Source organism: Equus caballus, chromosome 14 (genome assembly GCF_041296265.1).
Source record: "Equus caballus isolate H_3958 breed thoroughbred chromosome 14, TB-T2T, whole genome shotgun sequence".
Lineage (NCBI taxonomy): Eukaryota > Metazoa > Chordata > Mammalia > Perissodactyla > Equidae > Equus > Equus caballus.
Window position 1 is genome coordinate 99,844,009 of NC_091697.1, and position 18,740 is coordinate 99,862,748.

Below are 18,740 nucleotides of genomic sequence, written 5' to 3' on the forward strand. Positions count from 1 at the left end.
TTAAATAAAATTAAAATTTACTTTGTCTTTGAATTTTTTCACAATACCCAATATCATAAAAGTGGGATTGGCATATGCTGTATTAATAGTTATTTTCTTTAAAAATCCATTTATCTATCAGCATTAGATTCATTACATCAATGAATAAACACTGAGTGACTAATATACATGCTTCCATTTGTATCTATACACCTTAAATATAACAAACTTTCTGGTATTTTAACATTGCTTTAATAATTACATTCTCAAATATGAGGGGTAATCATGCTTATTACTTATCATTTACATTTATCAACATGTCTATACTTCAGTCTAAAAATAGCAGTTGCTTTACAGAGAAATTGTTGACAGAACTGTGGCTTGTCATTTATTCCATTACCAAAAAAGCCACAATATTCTAACATATGAGTCTATTTTGGACATACAAAATAGAACTCATCCTAGAAGTCACTTAATAAAATCCTTAGGGCAAGTGAGTATATTTGAAGGCCTGGTTACCTCAGAAGATCATCATTCTCTGAATACGTTCTTTGGGCATTGAGATCGTCTCCTGTTACTGATTCTCAGCTTTATGCTTCAGGGAATTTATGATGGGTTGTTTTTGTTGAGGGCTCTCTATAATATTCTACCTGCCCCAGACTGAAGAAAGTCCCAGTTAGTGGACTATAAAGCCCTAGGAAAAAATCCTTTTTTCCAGTAGCATATTATTGTTATTTTTATGACTCTGTCATTTTCATAGTTTCAAAAAATGTAATCTGAAGGTGCAACCTGGGGCTCTAAAGTAATGAAGATAGTAAATGAATAAATAAAATATTCTCAATACCCACCTCTGATACCTCTTCAAAAGGAAGAAATGGAACTTCAGTAATCTAACTTTAGACAGAAGAATCCAAACTTCAATAACATAAAAAATCAGTGACCAACTTAAAATAAATATGTATGGGTATGTAATTTGAATTAATCAAAGGGCAAAACCTGGGCCATCATTATTCTATGAGAATGATTCAGAATTTCATAAATGAAGAAATTAGAGATAAAAAGAAAATGCAAAGCAATGTCAGCCAGAAAATGAGTTCTATAGGAAAGACTTTCAGCTATTTCCATCTTCCAAAGATTCGTTAATAATTTTTCCTACTGATTATTAACAATCAATATCCATGTTCTATATTCATCTCACTGTACCATTTTATTAAAAGTGGTTTAATGCTAAACATGATAGAAAACTTACACCTTGTTTCTCCACTCTAGTCACTGTAGTCTTTATTAGCCAGTAAGTTAATTCAGAATCAGAAAATACTTTTAAAGTTCAGCAGTTATTTTGCAATAATATACACATATGAACTTTAAAAGGCTAATAATGACCAATTTTCATCAAAAAATTGTCTAATTGGAATATATAGCTTGTGTTCCCACTTCCACTCTCAAACTATTATTTGTTTATATAAATAAGGTTCTGATAAGGACTCTCCACAATAAGTTCATATTCGTTAAAGCAGATCAGTTGTTAAATGTTTTTTTCACAATTGTTAAATGATCATATCTTCATTTCTCTAAGAAAAGTCTTCAGTTAAATCCAAAAGATCATAAGTTGATAAAGTGAAGCATTAGTGCTAACATCCATTCACGGAATTAAGTGTTACATATAATAAGACATCTCAAGAACCAGTGTTGATTATGTTGGACCCTATTGAAAATATTCATTTTTTATTTAGAAGATTTTAAATTGAGGCAATAGACTTTTTGGTCACTGGTAAAGAAAAGACCTTGTTCAAAATTTGCCATAGTCTTGCTTCTTATTTCACAAACTCAGAAATGTCACAAGCAAATCACATTAAGTACTCTCAACAAAAAATGTCTTCTCTAATATGAGTAACCTATAAGAACTCCTGTTCCCCAAACCCAGTACTAAAAGACACCCCAATATATTTAGTAGATTTCTGAATATCATCTCATTCTTTTAACTATCATTTTAAATTATATTTTAAAAATTCACAGAAGGTATAGATTACGATTTTTACAAATTACGTCACATATATTCCATTGTATTTCACTTTGATTTTCAAAATCCTATGATTATCTATATACCACTGAAAATAATGTTACAGGGGAAAAACTCATGAATCCAGCTATTATTCTACCATCAAGACTGCCGGTTCTGTTTAGAACAAGAAAGTGAATTGATTTCCTACATAACACATAGCCAAAATAAAAAAAAAATTTGAAACGACTATTAGCAGAGGCATTCCTCTGAATAAATTTAAACAGGAAATGTGACGTACTGATATGGAACTATCGGTCTTTAAATTCTGAAGGGAATTCAGAGGTCCCCTAGCTCAGTTTTCCACACAATGCAGGACTCCTTTCATAATATCAGAGGCTAGGTCATAAACTGGTGGCCTGAGGACCATTTGCAGCCCATGGATATAGTCTACTTGGCCTGCACAGGCTCTTTTTTTTTTTTTTTTTTTTTTTTAATTAAGCCAACACACAAAAATCCCGATCTCTGCCTGCTCTGGAAAACCCACCTGGGGCCCCTTTGGATGACTCATGCCCTCTCCACTTCTCCACAGTGTCCACCACTTCCCATCCACCCACTTCACTCACACAAGAGCTGCCTGGTGCTTTAAGCACTTCAGTCACTGACCACTGCTCCAGAGTTATTCACTCTGTGGCTGAACATCTCCACAAAAGGGGAGGGAGCTCACAACTTTGCAATTTGACCTATTTCGTTGTAGGCAACTTTCTAAATGTGAGAGAGGTTTGTCTAGAATAATTTCCAGACATGAACTAGTTCTATCCTCGGAAACAAAGTAAGTCTACTCTCTCTTACACGGGAAAGACTTCTAGATATCCGAAGACACTTAACCTTACCAGGTCTTCAGCTCTAGTTTAACAGCCCCCAGAGCTCTCAAATATTCCTCATAATAATATGTTGTCAAGCCCACTCATGGCCCTTGGCATGTGTCTCTGCATGGATGAATTCTATTTGACTTATTTTTTACTATTAATTATGTGTTAATTTATTATATATTCTAACTATCAGCATTCTTCTTCAGATGTAATAATGTAATATTTATTTGACCTAGATCAGTGGTTCTCAAACTTTTTGGTCTCAGGACCCATTTATATTTTTAAAATTCATTGAGTATTCCAATGAGTTTTTGTTTAAAAGAGCTATGTCTATTGATATTCACTGTATTAGAAATTAAAATTGAAATTGTAAAAAATTTATTAATCCATTTAAAAATACATGTTGATGTAATAGCATGTTCCTATGAAAAATAAACATTTTCCAAAACAAAATAAATTAGTAAGAAAAGCAACATTGTTTTACATTTTTGCAAATCTTTTTAATGTCTAGCTTAATGGAAGACAGCTGGATTCTTGTAACTATTTCTGTGTTCAATCTGTTGAAATATCACACATAGGTAGCCTCTAGAAAACTCGGGGAGAATGAGAGTAAAAAATGTACATAACATCTTAACATTATTACAAAAATAGTTTTGACCTTGTGGACCCCCTGAAAGGGTCTCTGGTACTCCTCAGGGGTTCCCAGACCATATTTGGGATCCATTTGTGCTTTAATTAATGTAGCTTAGGTTCCAGTTAGTTTTTCTAGCATCCATGGCCTTCTTTTCACTTATCTTGAGCTTGTGGTCAACTAAAATAACCTGCTCTTTCTCAAACAAATTGTTGTCATGTTAAGCTTCCCCCTTTTCATCTAAATGCAAACTTTATACATATATTTCCCTGTAGATCCCATTTTGTTGGTTTCAGGCTACTCTTCAGTGGTAGATGCCACTGGTGCCCTACCCAGGTCCCCTAAAGGCTAGCACACCTATCCCCACTCAGCAGTTGTGATAGTTGGCAGCCCACATCTCTGAAGAATTTCTCAGTAATCCTGGAGCCCACTTGCTTGGGAAGCTATGTCCACTTCCACCTCAGCCAATGACTGACTGACAAGCCAATGACTGTCACAGAGAACAAAAGGCCAGCGTCAAGGACACAAAGTGGGACTGATTCTGGGTGTATTTGGTGCTCCAGAGCTTCCTAGGGGAACAGACTAAAGTTAGTCTCTACCTGAGACCACATTCTTCCTTGGCTTTTATCCCTTGTTCTGTCCTGCTTCCGTTACTCCCTTTCTCCTAAGAGCACATCCCTAAGAAGTCACTTCAATAGGAATCTCCATCTCGGACTCAACCTAAGACATCTTTCATCCCATCAAGGTTATTGAAATATCGACTCTATCATAGAGCATATTAACTAACCATCTCAGCTGTGCAGCATCTCAAATATACTAAGTATTCTATTATAAAGTAGTGCAGTGGTCTCAAAGTGTGGTCCCCAGACCAGCAACATCAGCATCAGCTGGGAACTTGTTAGAACTACATAGTCTCAGGCCTCACCCAGACCTACTGAACCAAAAACGCTATCACAGAGATGAGCCATAATTAACTAATCTATTACTGTTGTACATTTCAGATGATTCCATTTTTTCCTATTATAAATAATGGTGAAATGACTATATTCGCAGGTAAATCTTTGTGTACATTTCTGATTATTTTATGAGGCTGCCTTCAATTTACTTTGATGTAGAAGTATTGCATCAAAAAAGATGATGTATTGATAAATAAATAGAGGGGTCAATATATAATAAAGTAAACACAGCAAAATGTTAATGGCAGAGTCTAGGTGATGAGTACAAGGATGTTCACTGAAAAATTCTTTCGACTTTTTCATATGTTTGAAATTTGTTGGGAAATGTTGAAAATGAAAAATGCTGGGAAAATTTCTATTTTATGAAGCTAAATTCCTAGAATTGGAATAGACTGTTCATAGTATGTGCACATCTTTAAACTTTGTGAAGTTAAAACATCAACCAGAAAGTGTCAGTTCCCTCACACTGTCAACACCACTTTTTAGTGCTTTTCAACTCTCTGCCAACTTGTTAGGCAAAAACTGGCAATTCATCTCTTAAATCATCATTTCCATGTGCATTTTTTTCAGTTAATATATAATGAATTGAAAAGCTTCCTAACATGCTTGGCTTCAGGTTTGGTGTTGGTTATTCAAACTATGAAGCAGTAATCAAGATTTGGGTACCCACCCACGGGCACTTACTTTATTACGAAGCACAATACCCTCAAGAATAACTTGTAAACCAAATTATATTGGTGAGAGTTACTTCCAGGCCAGCATCATACACAGGCAGAGGGGGCTAGTGTCAGGTTGCCAAATGTGTCTGATTTAACAGGTCCTGAGAAAAGGCTCTTCCTTCAAAAAAAAGTTTCTCTCCCATTTTACCAGGATGCTCAGAATTCTAAGCATTAGTGGTTTCTTCCTTTGTGTTGGAGCAATTAGATCTCCACCAATTCTATTTTAAAATTCAATTATTTTACTTCTGGATGGACTCCATATAATTGCAATGCATCTAAAGGATGGAACGCAATGAAGCCCTTAAAAAAGAACTATGGGGGCCAGCCCGGTGGCGCAGCGGTTGAGTTTGCAGGTTCTGCTTCTCAGTGGCCCGGGGTTAGCCGGTTCGGATCTCAGGTGCAGACGTTGCACTGCTTGGCAAAAAGTCATGCTGTGGTAGGCATCCCATGTATAAAGTAGAAGATGGGCATGGACGTTAGCTCAGGGTCAGTCTTCCTTGGCAAAAAGAGGAGGATTGGCAGTGGTTAGCTCAGGGCTAATCTTCCTCAAAAAAGAAAAAAAAGAGAACTATGGAATTCTACATTCACTGACATAGAAGATGTTCATGATATATTTGTTCATTGCAAAACACAAGTATATCATGTGTGGGTATGATAGAAATAAGTGGAAGGTTATCTACTAAAATATTAGTAGTAGTTACTGCCAGTTGAAGGATGTATGGGAGTTTCTTTACTCTTTTTATATATTTCTCTATTGTTTATTTTTACAATGGATATATTAAAAATTTTTCTTAACAATAACAAATACAATAAGGCTATTTGCATTTTCATAAAAAGTAAATTGAAAATATCCCAGAAAACCATGAAGCCATTAGCACCTTATCAAAATTTAATTTAGCAAGATTTTCAAGTCAAGGTTAAAGTCCCCTAAGGAATGATACCCAGACCCAGCATATTTTAAAGGGCATAGGGGAAAAGAGCTAAAGACAGACTAGGCAAAGAAGTCTCCAGCCATGTATTAAGCAGCTGATGGATAGGTCTGTATTATCCTAGGGAGATTTCACCAGAGAAAAATCAACAGGCAACAGAAGGCATTGGGGGTCTTCAGATCCAAGAGAAATCAAAGCAGTGAAGGCTCCCTACAATCCATAGTCTCAGAGTGGATCTTAACTTTACCACAATTCCTGCTTTCGATATTATGGAAGAAAATACCTCCTGACAAATGATGTCACTTCTCCCCCTACAGCAGGTCTGGGATCCAATGGCAGTTAATTTTTCTAAATATATATTTAATAGATTTAAATTTTTAAATTTACACTTCACAAAGATTGAAAAGGAGAATATGACATGTTAAATCACTCACCTCCATGGGAAGACATGTCTGTTCATGGGCAGATGTTCCCGCACGTGACACCACAGTCTCATTTTTAATTTGAAAATGCATTTTGCACATGTAGCCATCAGAAGAGTCCTGTGTTTTATCACCAAAGAATACATAAAAAAATGCCAATTATTTTAAGAATTCATCATTCTAAGAACTACAGCATCTCCTAAGTTCTAAACTAAGCAATGAAAAACTAATGATGTTAATGAGATAATATGGATACAGAAACTCAACCAATACCCTCTGCACATAGTAGGTTGTCAATAAATAGAAGTTTTAAACCCCTACCTTTCTCACTTATTAATTATGTTTCCCCTTCTCTTAGATTAACTCTCTCCCTCCCTTTTTTTCCCCAAGCAGTCCATAGCACAGAAGTCATAGAGAAAGCTTTAGGTTGGCAGTTGTTAAAAAGCATTTAAACTTATAGAAATATCTTGTCATATAATTAATATTGATCTTCATGGCATATATAGAAAGAGAAATTTTAGGATGCCTTACAACAGACCTTGAAGCTCAAAGGGACCTCCCATTTCAATTTCCTGTTCGAGGCAAGATCTCCATTAAAACATCCCAGGGAGGTAATTATGCAGCCCCTGCCTGAGCACTGCCGGGAACCTGCACTGTACTCCCTTACACGACCATCGTCTCTATTTTGGCACATGGCACATTGTTCATCAAGAAAGTTTTGTCCTATATCGCACTGAAATGTTTCCCTTTAACCTTAACTCACTGGTTCTAGTTCTACCCTCTGGAGTCTAAACTCTTTTCTACAGAACCATTCTGCAAAGAGTTGAAGACAATTACCACCATTTTCAAATGTCCCTTGGAAGATAAGATTTCCAAGCCCTTTACCAGCTGCATTTCTCTCCTGTTTCTTATACTTGCTATTAAATACACTAATGAATAATGTCCATCTAACTGTGGTCAGTTTCATTTTTTTTAAGGCGAAACTTGTTTGAATTTAATAAAGTCGTGTAAAAATGTAGTACCTCCTACATGCACAAGTATACTCAAATATTAATGAATATTATTAATTTTCCATCAAACTGTCACACTAACATTCACATTTTAGCAAAATTAAAATAATTATAATTAAAGAAGATGCGGATACTTAAACTGACGTGGTAAAAAAACGATACAGAATAGCATTCTAACTAAAACATTCATAATTCACTTAAATACTTTCACTAAAATTTGACAACCCAGTTTTTAACTATAAACTAAGAAAAGAAAAATTTATAGTCTCTCTGAGTGACTTAATATTAAATATTTTTTAAAATTTGTATCATGCCAACTATGTAAGAGCATCTGATTTTAGGTACTGTACTAGGTTGAACAGTGTCCCCCCAAAATTCATGTCCACCCAGAACCTATGAATGTGACCTTATTTGGAAACAGGGTCTGTGCAGATGTAATCAAGATGACATCATACTGGAATAAGGCAGGCCCTAAATCCAACATGACCGGTATCCTTCTAAGAAGAGAGAAATTTGACTACAGAGACACAGATACATGGGAACAGGCCACAGGAAGACGAAGGCAGAGATTGGAGTGATGTGTTTACAAGCCAAAGAATGCCAACAATTGCCATCAACCATCAGAAGCTAGAAGAAACAAGGAAAGATTTTTTTCCTCGAGTCTTTGGAGGGAGCGTGGCCCTGTCGACGCCTTGATTTCTGACTTCCAACCTCCAGAATTGTGAGAGAATAAACACTTGTTTTAAGCCACTCAGTTTGTAGTATTTTGTTGCAGCAGCCCTAGGAGACCAATACAATAACTACACTCTGAGAAATTTGGTGGCACCTTTACAACACCTCCCAGTTAGCTGACATCCCGCCAGCACTTGCACAGGGACCCCACTGGCTGGCTGTGATCAGCATCAATTTTTATTGGCTGGAGCCAACTGACTCTGACTGGTAGATCCACTGCCACAGATTGTTAAACATTTTGATATCATTCCTGCCTGTAAGGTGAGCTGTCAGGTACCCAATACTATCATCTTTTACTATTTTATTAATGTTCTTCATTTTGTAGAGGGAATCATTGCCTTAAATTCCAGTCTACGTCATCCAACAACAAAGCACACCCCCTGATGGCCTCCTACCACTGAAATCTTTGTATTTAGACAATGCAAATGACTTTTAATATTGGCTTAAATGGAGAAAGATATATGTAGTAACTGTTGTTGTTGTTACTTTTTACATCAAGTATCCATTCCTCCTTCTTTTGGAACAGCAGCCAATTGTCCTCTAAGGAATCACTCCCTTCTCCCCTGTCAGTGTGGACATGGCCTCCCAGCTCCAGGGATGTCACAGGACTCTGATCTGGCCAGTCAGAAAATCACTCCTGCTGGCCTCAGAGACTCAGCAGGGCAATCCTGATCCAATCAGAGCCAATGAGATGGGATCCAGGACCTCGGTTAGGGGAGGAGGGGAGGCCGTTCTCTTTTCTACTGAATTTGAACCAGAAAGATAAAATCCTGGCAGTGCTGGCAGCCATCATGTAATTAAATGGAGCCTGAGAATGAAGCCAACGCAGAGGAAAGCAAAACCACGAGATGAGAGAGACCAGATCCTCATCACACTTTTTATACCAACCATTCCTGAAGCTAGCTCTACTCTCAAATTTTTCAATTACATGGCCCCCAAAAGTCCCTTCTTTGCTTCCCCCAATTTGAGTTAGGTTTTCTGTCACTTGCAAACAAAATAATCTTCCTATAAAATGACATATATTGTGTTTATTAGTTTAAACTAGAAGATTTTCTACTGTATTGTAATATCACTCTTATTATGATAGATAATGAATAGTTGATTATATAAAAGATTTACCAAATACAATAAAACCATAATGGTATGTATTTGTGAGAAAAAGTACTGGAAGTCTGCAATTTAAAAATAATCTAGCAATAAAGAAAAATAACTCAGGATATTCAGAGAAGAGTTAGAGCTAAACTGTGTGATCTGGATATAAGAGAGTCACGTTCTATTTCATATTTTTCTATACCTGAGCACTGGTCATACAACCTCTTCTTTGTTTTTTTTTGAGGAAGATTAGCCCTGAGCTAACATCTGCCAGCAATCCTCCTGTTTTTGCTGCGGAAGACTGGCCCTGAGCTAACATCCATGCCCATCTTCCTCTACTTTATATGTGGGACACCTGCCACAGCATGGCTTGACAATCAGCATGTAAGTCCGCACCCGGGATCCGAACCAGTGAACCTCGGCCCGCCGAAGCAGAACGTGCGAACTTAACCGCTGCGCCACTGGGGCCCCTACATACAACCTCTTCTTAAGAAGCTACAATTTAGTTAAACTCTAATTACAATGCAAAATACATCTCCTTTGACATCAAAAGAGATGAGTCAAAAATTCCTGTGCACCTATGTTATAAAATCTAAATAAATTATCTGATCTCTTTTCCAATGAGTTAAGATAGAGAGATGTCATTTTCAATATTACTTAAAATTTAAGAAATTTTAATTTCTATTTTAGGTAATTTCTGATACTATTTATTAGTGTCTACAGGGAGGTGCACAAGGGTTTTGGCTCAGCCTATATTTGGTCGTGGTTATTTTCTCTTCAGTATCAATCTCTTAAAAGTCAAGATTAGCCTTGAAAAATTAAACACAGAAAAAGGAGAGTTTATAGCATTTTAGTTTCCCTTCAAACATTTACTTCCACAGAAGTAGGCTTTTCTCTTAAATCGTTTTAATTTAAGGCAGAAAAATGTTTTGTTCTTTGCTTTTTTAGAGGCAAGCCAGCGTGAAAGCATGGGAACAGCCACCCTGAGCCAGCACGACAGTCCATTGAGGCCAGTAAACACGTTTAACTCAAATCTCCCCCGACTAGCCCAGTGGATGCTCTGCTCCAGCTTCCCCGCTTTCTTTTTGTGCTTACTATAGCTTACAATTTAACATTAACTCTTCTTTAATGTTTTTTAAACTTTTTTTTTGAGGAAGAGTGTCCCTGAGCTAACATTTGTTGCCAATCTTCCTCTTTTTTTTTTCTCCCCAAAGCCCCAGTACATAGTTGTATATCCTAGTTGTAAGTCATTCTAGTTCCTCTATGTGGGATGCCATCACAGCATGGCTTAATGAGCGGTATGTAGGCCCACACCCAGGATACGAACCTGTGGACCCAGGCTGCCCAAGAGGAGTGTGCAAACTCAACCACTCGGCCATGGGGCTGGCCCCTCTTCTTTAATTCTTTAACACTGGTTAGTTTTATTTCCTCCAGTCGATCCTAAGTTCAGGGCCTAGACCCCAGCCCCCGGGAGAAGAAAGGTCACTAAAGGAAGTCAGGGTCCTTACTGCAGAATCCAGATGGCCATTCCACATAAAAACCTGGTCCCCATGGAGGACCTGCATGGAGGGAGGTAGAAACAAAAGGAAGCTTACAGTTTATCCAGTTCAACCCTCTTGTTTTAGAGATGAGAGAGTGAAGGACTGAAGCAGTTATAAGAGATTTATCTTACAGCTAATTAGGGGCAGAGCTGGAAGTGGAAAGCAGGCCTCTTGACCCTAGAGTTCTTTTCACTACACTAAGCGAATTCTACCACAGAGTAGGATCATGGCAGAAACAGGCTCACTGACTCCTGTGGACTGGTGTAAACCAGCGATTTGCACACAGAGTAACAAGTTCAAGCCACGTAAGTGTGGTCTGGGGACCAGCAGCCTCAGCGTCGCCTGGTAGCCTATTAGATTCGCAGAATCTCAAGCCCCATCCCTGACCTCCTGAATCAAAATCTGTACTGTAAGGGCATTCTAGGTGATCTGCGTACACATTTGGAAGCAGTGAGGCAGCATGCACAGCATTCTCTGACTCAAAGGGATTGCAAATTGATTGCATTAAACAGTGGTTCTCAACCCTAGCTGCACATCAGAATCACCTGGGGAGTTTTCAAAATCCTCTTGCAGGGGTCCGCTCTCAGACCGGTGAAGTCAGAATCTTCCCAGCAGGCTCTAATGCAGCAGCCAGGGGAAAGAACCACTGCACTAAACGCACTGGAGTCCCCCTTTTGAATGCTGAGAACAGAGTCAACCATGTACTCTGCAGCTGCCTCAGGAGAAAGGGCCACAGACAACACCCAAGCTTCAGGAACACCATGGCTCATGTGGAGCTCTCCATGTGCTAAACTCGCCTCTGTGGACTCTCAGCTGGAGCTGTGACTGTGCTGAGATTGCTTTTTAAGTGGTCTTCACAACCATCTCAAACCCTACTTTCTGGCAACCTGCCCAGCCTTGACCCAATCCTTTGTAACTGTCATTAATCTTGTAACTTAAAACTGTCACTGTCCCATGTGCAACTTCGCTTCAGCCATCAGGACTCCTTACTGCTTATCCACCACAAAGCAGGTTGTTTCACTCTGTCACCGTACTCTTCCAGTGTCAGGAAGTGTCCAGGTGCTATAACCCAGACACCACTAATGAAAAAGAGAATACTTCCTCACAGTCAAATCTTCTCAAGTTATCTACATAGAACTCCCTTTATACCAAAATAAGAACTAAAGATTTAAATGAGAAAAACAATACTATAAATGTGCTAGATGAAAACACTGGAGAATATAAATACATATATATGTGTGTACACATATATAAAGTTTTCAAAAGATATTTAAAAAGTAAATAAGAACTCCAAGGTCCTAATAAAATATTGATAAATTCTACTGCATCGAAAAAGTCCTTAACATCATAAGGTCAAAAGACAAAGATCAGGGGCTGGCCCCGTGGTTGAGTGGTTAAGTTCATGCACTCTGCCGTAGGCGGCCCAGTGTTTCGTTGGTTCAAATCCTGGACGCAGACATGGCACTGTTCATCAAATCACGCTGAGGCAGCATCCCACGTGCCACAACTAGAAGAACTCACAATGAAGAATATACAACTATGTACTGGGGGGCTTTGGGGAGAAAAAGGAAAAACAAACAAACAAACAAACAAAAGGCAAAGATCAGCCAGCCCCAGTTGCCCAGTGGTTAAGTTCAGCATGCTCCATTTCAGTGGCCTGGGTTCAGTTCCCAGGCATGGACCAACACCACTCGTCTGTCAGTGGCCCTGCTGTGGTGGCAGCTCAAATACAAAAAGAGGAAGATTGACAGCAGATGTCATCTCAGGGTGAATCTTCTTCAGTGAAAAAAAAAGACAAATATCAAAATGTGAAAAAAAAGATTTGTAGTTCATATCCTAGAAAAGGGCTAATTTTTGTCAATATATAAACAGTTTCCTCAATATAGTAATAGTTCCAACAAACCAATAAGAAAAAGTCCAACAGCCCAATAGGAAAATCAGCAAAGGATATAAATAGTTCACTAAAGAGAAAGTACACATGGATATTAATCATATGAAAATATCTTCAATGTCGCCCATAAGAAAAATGCAAATTAAAACTATGTGATACCATTTTTTACCTATCAGATTGGCAAAGATCAAAAAGTGTGAAATACATTGTATAGACAAAGACGTGGCTCAAACAGGCAGGCACTCTCATACATTGCCAGGGGCAGGGGAGTTTAAATTAGTATAACCTCCCTGGAGAGCAAGTTGGCGATAACTATCCAAATTAAAAACGCTCAGAGCTTCCATACAGAAATGCTACTTCTAGGAATTTATCTTACAGATATAATTGCACATGTAAGAAATAAAATTCATGCAATTATATGCATTCGAGTATTGTTTTAATTGCACAATATTGGAAATAACCTAAATGCCTATCAATCAGGATTGGTTAAATAAATTATGGTATATCCAAATAATGGAATGCTATGCAGCCATAAAAAATGAGTAAGTTCTGTAAATATTGGTATAGAATAATAACCAAGATGGATCATTAAGTTAAAAAAAATGTGCAGAACAGTATGTATATTTGTATATTATGCTACCATGTGTTTAAATATAAATGTATATGCTTGGGTGGGCATTGAACACATCTGGAAGGACACCTAAGACACTGGTATCATTGGTGACCTCTCAGGGTTTGTGTGATGATGATGGGAGGGTTAAAGAAACTTACATTTTTAGCCTGCAAACCCTTCTGTGCCCATAAATAAATAACACTTCATGTTAAACAAATACTTCATTGATTGCCATTTGCCCATATGCCTCCAGGCTATCACATTGCTGCAATAAATTCCAATCTTGACCTTCTACAGAGAAAATGTCCTGGGGGTCTTATAGAACCCCAGAGAGACAATCAAGTTTTCCAGTGTGGTACTGACTACATACTGGAAGGAGATCTAAAGATTTCCTAACAGAACATGTTTGGGTCTGCTTTCTTACAAGCTGTCATAGGCTATGCCACCCATAGAGCTATGTTATGCCTGCTGGAAGCCAGCTACCCAAATAATTACAGGGCTTCTATTGCTGAATTTTAATAAGCTTTTAATGATCTTCTCTAGAAAAACACTGCTATCTAAAAAAATGGGTGGCAATTATCGAAGTGCCTCAGCTCTACTTTGGAGTAAAGTATTGCATATAGGATTTAAACTCAAGTTAACTGCCCAGAACATTCAGCTGCAGGAAGGGCTAGGCAAGGCCATCGGGGAGGATCCAAGAAAAGCACAAGTTTAAGGTCACTGCTGGCACTGATCATGCAACAGGACCTCAGAGTCAGTGGAACCCTGAGGAACAGGCCAAACCTAGGCCACAGATTTCAAGTCATTGTTCTTTCCCTCTGTAAGAAATCAAACCGATACTACCAGTAGCTGCCCAAAGCTGACTGATCTTGGGGGTAAAAAAAGAAAGCAAAATCTGCTGCTGAAAAGCAAAGCTTATCCTGGGTAGGTTAGACAGTAAACTGATATCCATCCATTAAAACAAAGCCAAAGTTAGATGGTGGAGGAAAGTAACTGTTAAGGATTTAGAGATCCTCCAGAACACAATTCTGAATATGTTCATATGTCTCTTCCTCACACCCACCCCCAAAACCCACCCAGTCTCACTAACTCTAGTTTCTATTTCTGATAGTTACACCTTTCAAATGCATGTGTGGATCTTGGCCATGGCTCTCTGATACCTCTGAGTCAGCATCAAGAGTGACCAGATCCAGTCAAAACAATTCATGGGCAACCGCAGGCCTTTGGCTCACTTAGGCAAAAATTCAAAAGACCCAAAACTCAAGAAACCAAAAACCCAAAAGCAAAAGTAGGGATATAACCTATTTCACCTTTGAAAAGGACCTTTGCACATCTCTAATTTTCCCTGGTCTTGCAGTATTTTGGAATTTATTAAACATGACACAGCCACTTATTACGTAGTCCAACCATACCTCAGAACTGTCTGGGGAGAGAGTTGGAGATACACCTCAGATAAAAAGTTCCAGTTGAGAAAACTGGAAAGCCCCATGTAAAAGAATGAAAATTGACCATTCTTTTTCACCATTCAGCAAAATAAACTCAAAATGGATCAAAGACCTAAAGGTGAGACCTGAAACCATAAGGCTTCTGGAAGAAAACATAGGCAGTACACTCTTTGACATCAGTATTAAAAGGATCTTTTCAGACACCACGCCTTCTCAGAGAAGGGAAACAATAGAAAGAATAAACAAATGGGACTTCATCAGATTAAAGAGCTTCTTCAAGGCAAATGAAAACAGGATTGAAACAAAAAAACAACCCAATAACTGGGAAAAAATATTTGCAAGTCATATATCTGACAAAGGCTTAATATCCATAATATATAAAGAACACTTGCAACCCAACAACAAAACATCAAACAACCCAATCAAAAAATGGGCTGGAGACCTGAACAGACATTTCTCCAAAGAAGATATACTGATGGCCAATAGGCACATGAAAAGATGCTCATCATCGCTAATCATCAGGGAAATGCAAATCAAACTACACTAAGATATCACCCTATACCCGTTAGAATGACAAAAATATATAAAACTAATAGCAACAAATGTTGGAGAGGTTGCGGAGAAAAAGGAACTCTCATACACTGCTGGTGGGAATGCAAACTGGTGCAGCCACTACGGAAAACAGTATGGAGATTCCTCAAAAAATTAAAAATAGAACTACCATACGATCCAGCCATCCCACTACTGGGTATTTATCCAAAGAGCTTGAAGTCAGCAATCCCAAAAGTCCTATGCACCCCAATGTTTATTGCAGCACTGTTTACAATAGCCAAGACGTGGAAGCAACCTAAGTGTCCAGCAACAGACGAATGGATAAAGAAGATGTGGTACATATATACAATGGAATACTACTCAGCTGCAAAACAGAACAAAATCATTCCATTTGCAATAACACGGATGGACCTTGAGAGAATTATGTTAAGTGAAATAAGCCAGCGAGAGAAGGATAATCTGTGTATGACTCCACTCATATGAGGAATTTAAAATTATGGACTAAGAACAGTTTAGTGGATACCAGGGGAAAGGTGGGGTGGGGGGTGGGCACAAAGGGTGAAGTGGTGCACCTACAACATGACTGACAAACATTAATGTACAACTGAAATTTCACAAGATTGTAACCTATCAATAACTCAAAAAAAAAAAAAAAGTTCCAGCTGAGGAAGCTGGGACTGTCCTTCTGGGAAAAGGGTAAATCACTTGGATGTGTTCCATCCAATAGAAGCTGATACCTCCTTGCATCACCATATGCACAACATAACCCATGATTATTGCTTTTATCTGTGTGACCTAATGTGTACGCGTACTGAACACATTTGTTCACTGGCTAGGATTAAGGCACACAACAATATTGTGACCGTTGGTCCTTGACTGGAGGTTCTCTGGCTCTCCCCAGTTTAAAAGCACTTTCTTAGCTTGGTCATGGTATAAAACTAAAAGAGAATATGTAGGATTTTGACTTGAAATATTCTCTCCACAGCAGCAGTGTGTCAGAGGGTTATACTGCTCTCTATCGTAATACAGTCACGTGTCACTTAGCAACGGGGATGTATTCTGAAAAATGCGGTATTAGGTGATTTTGTCATTGTGTGAATATCATAGAGTGTACTTACACAATCCTAGATGTTATAGCTACCACACACCAAGGCTATATACTAATCTTATGGGACCACCATCGTACATGTGGGCTGTCATTGACGGAAATGTCATTAGGTGGTACATGACTGTACTTAGTTCTGCATTGAATCTTGCTTACATTAACATACTCATTACATACTTTTATTAGGTTTAAATCTCTAATAAACCTATAAACAAAGCACAGAAGACTAATTACAGTTACTGAACAGAATCTAAATATTATAAATCTTGATGATGTAAAAATAATAATATAATTTAAAAATCAAAAGGAGGAACAGGAAAGAAGGTGGGAGATAGCATAAATACACTAAATTCCTCATCTGTCATAGCAGGAATCATCAGCTACTGTCCAAAGTGGAGATATCAGGTAGTAGAAGTATATTATTTAAAGGTATGGGGTAACCATGAGAATAACTAAGGAGTTATTCGTCATCAATGGGAGTTCCATTAAACTAATTTAAATCATCCATAAAATAGAATACTACATAGCTATTAGAAATAATGAGATAGTTCTGTCTATGTTCACAAAGAAAGACGTGCATGACATAATGTTAGGTGGAAAAAGTAAGTTACAGAACAATGATCTCATTTATGTAAATATATTATAAATGTGCATATGTATATTTATATGTGCATAGAAAACAAACTACAGAATTCAGTCAGAGGAGAAGGAGGGAAATATTTTCATCTATACTGTATCTTTGTATCATTAGAATTTTTATAATGATCATATATTGTTTTTCCTTATAAAAAATAAATAAAACAAAAAGGGAAAATAAAGACCCAACCCATGAAAGAAAAACTAATATTGTGCTAGGGAGACTAAGGCCTAAGTTAGGAGTAAGGAAGGTTCATTCAAGCTTTCTTTCCACTCTCTGCAATCAAAATGACCCTAAGAACCATGAAATGTTCTTGCATACAAAGTTAATTTTTGTTTTTATTTCCTCTCCTTTTCAAACTCTCTAGTTGCTAAACCAGAACAAAACTAGTATTTCTCTCCTAGGTCACTACCTAATTACAGCACACCTTCATTTTGTTTTTCAAGTGGACACTGTTTTATGCCACTAATGACCTTCAATTTTCACTTCTATTCGATTAAGCCATGTGAGAACCCCGAGCCTGTGCTCGTCTGTCTAAGAAGTTAATTTTTTTACAAGAGTCCTACTCCCTTTCCCGGGAGGACTCTCAGCCCCACCAAGTCTTCCTCGTTTTCTCTTCCATCCCCTTCCCAACTTCTTAGATGAGCAGAACACAACGGCTGTCCTCTCCCCTAAATGCAGGTCAAAGCACAGCAACAGCAGTGGCCCCACAAAAGGAGGAGCAGAAGAAAATCAGCCACTTGTCAGGCCAGGAAAGAAAGTTACTGGGGCCAATCTGGTGACCATATCTGGGGGAAAGCATGCACGCTTATGTGTCCATGGTCTTACATAGCCTGCTTATTTCACACAAGTTTTTAAAGAATGGTTACAATTTAAATGCTAAATCCCTTCTCTTCTTGGAACTAAAGCATCAAAAGTAAGTTTAAATCACGTTGGTTCCATTTTTCCTTATTCACACTTTCAAGAGATATCTCTACGATGTCAGGTTTCACTACTAAGCATTTTTGTGAGATTTCATCCTCTTCTCTTTCACTTTTTAATAATGTTTTGTTTTCAGGTTTTCCAACTTGCCCGTTTCGAGTTCAATTTTCAGTTCACAGATGTGGGACCTCCATGTGTGCCCTCATACTTTTTATTATATTAAACACTTTGGTTTTGCCTCCCAGAGCATTCCTGCTTATTTGTGCCCGAGGAACAGCCAACAGATCCTATAACTGATTGGAGGGGATATGGAGGGCCTGCTGTAGAAAAATAGTCTTTTTTCTCTCTTTGTTTCTATTTCCAACTTAAGTTTGTAGAGATCTTACCATATTTTGTTTGCTGTAGTTGAAATATTCTCAAAGGTTTATCATTGATTTTCTAAAATCATAGGTAAAATAAGAAAAAAACATATATTACTGAAGTTCTGACCTTCCCCATCTTGATTTCTGGATTTCAAGTTACCTCAAATCTTAGCCCTTTTATAAATAAGTTATTTCGTTTTATAACATGTCTGTTAGAATTATTCAAGAGAATTAAGAGTATTAAAGTAATTTTGTACTTTCTATATTTTTAAAGGTATGCTTTCTTTTTTTTTTTTTTTTGGTGAGGAAACTGGGACCTGAGCTAACATCTG

At 37.8% G+C, this 18,740-nt stretch overlaps 1 protein-coding gene across 7 annotated transcripts in view; it reads right to left on the minus strand.

The window, feature by feature from the left end:
- Positions 1 to 18,740, minus strand: part of ATG10 (autophagy related 10) — a 209,429-nt gene that overhangs the window by 147,106 nt on the left and 43,583 nt on the right. For 6 of the 7 annotated variants that reach the window (XM_014730791.3, XM_070233378.1, XM_070233381.1 and 3 more), the window contains one exon: positions 6,520 to 6,627. The exons of the other annotated variant lie outside the window; for it this stretch is intronic. In XM_014730791.3, coding sequence (XP_014586277.1) covers positions 6,520 to 6,627 — 108 coding nt within the window. The remainder of the gene's footprint in view (positions 1 to 6,519; positions 6,628 to 18,740) is intronic. 7 annotated transcript variants of the gene reach the window in all.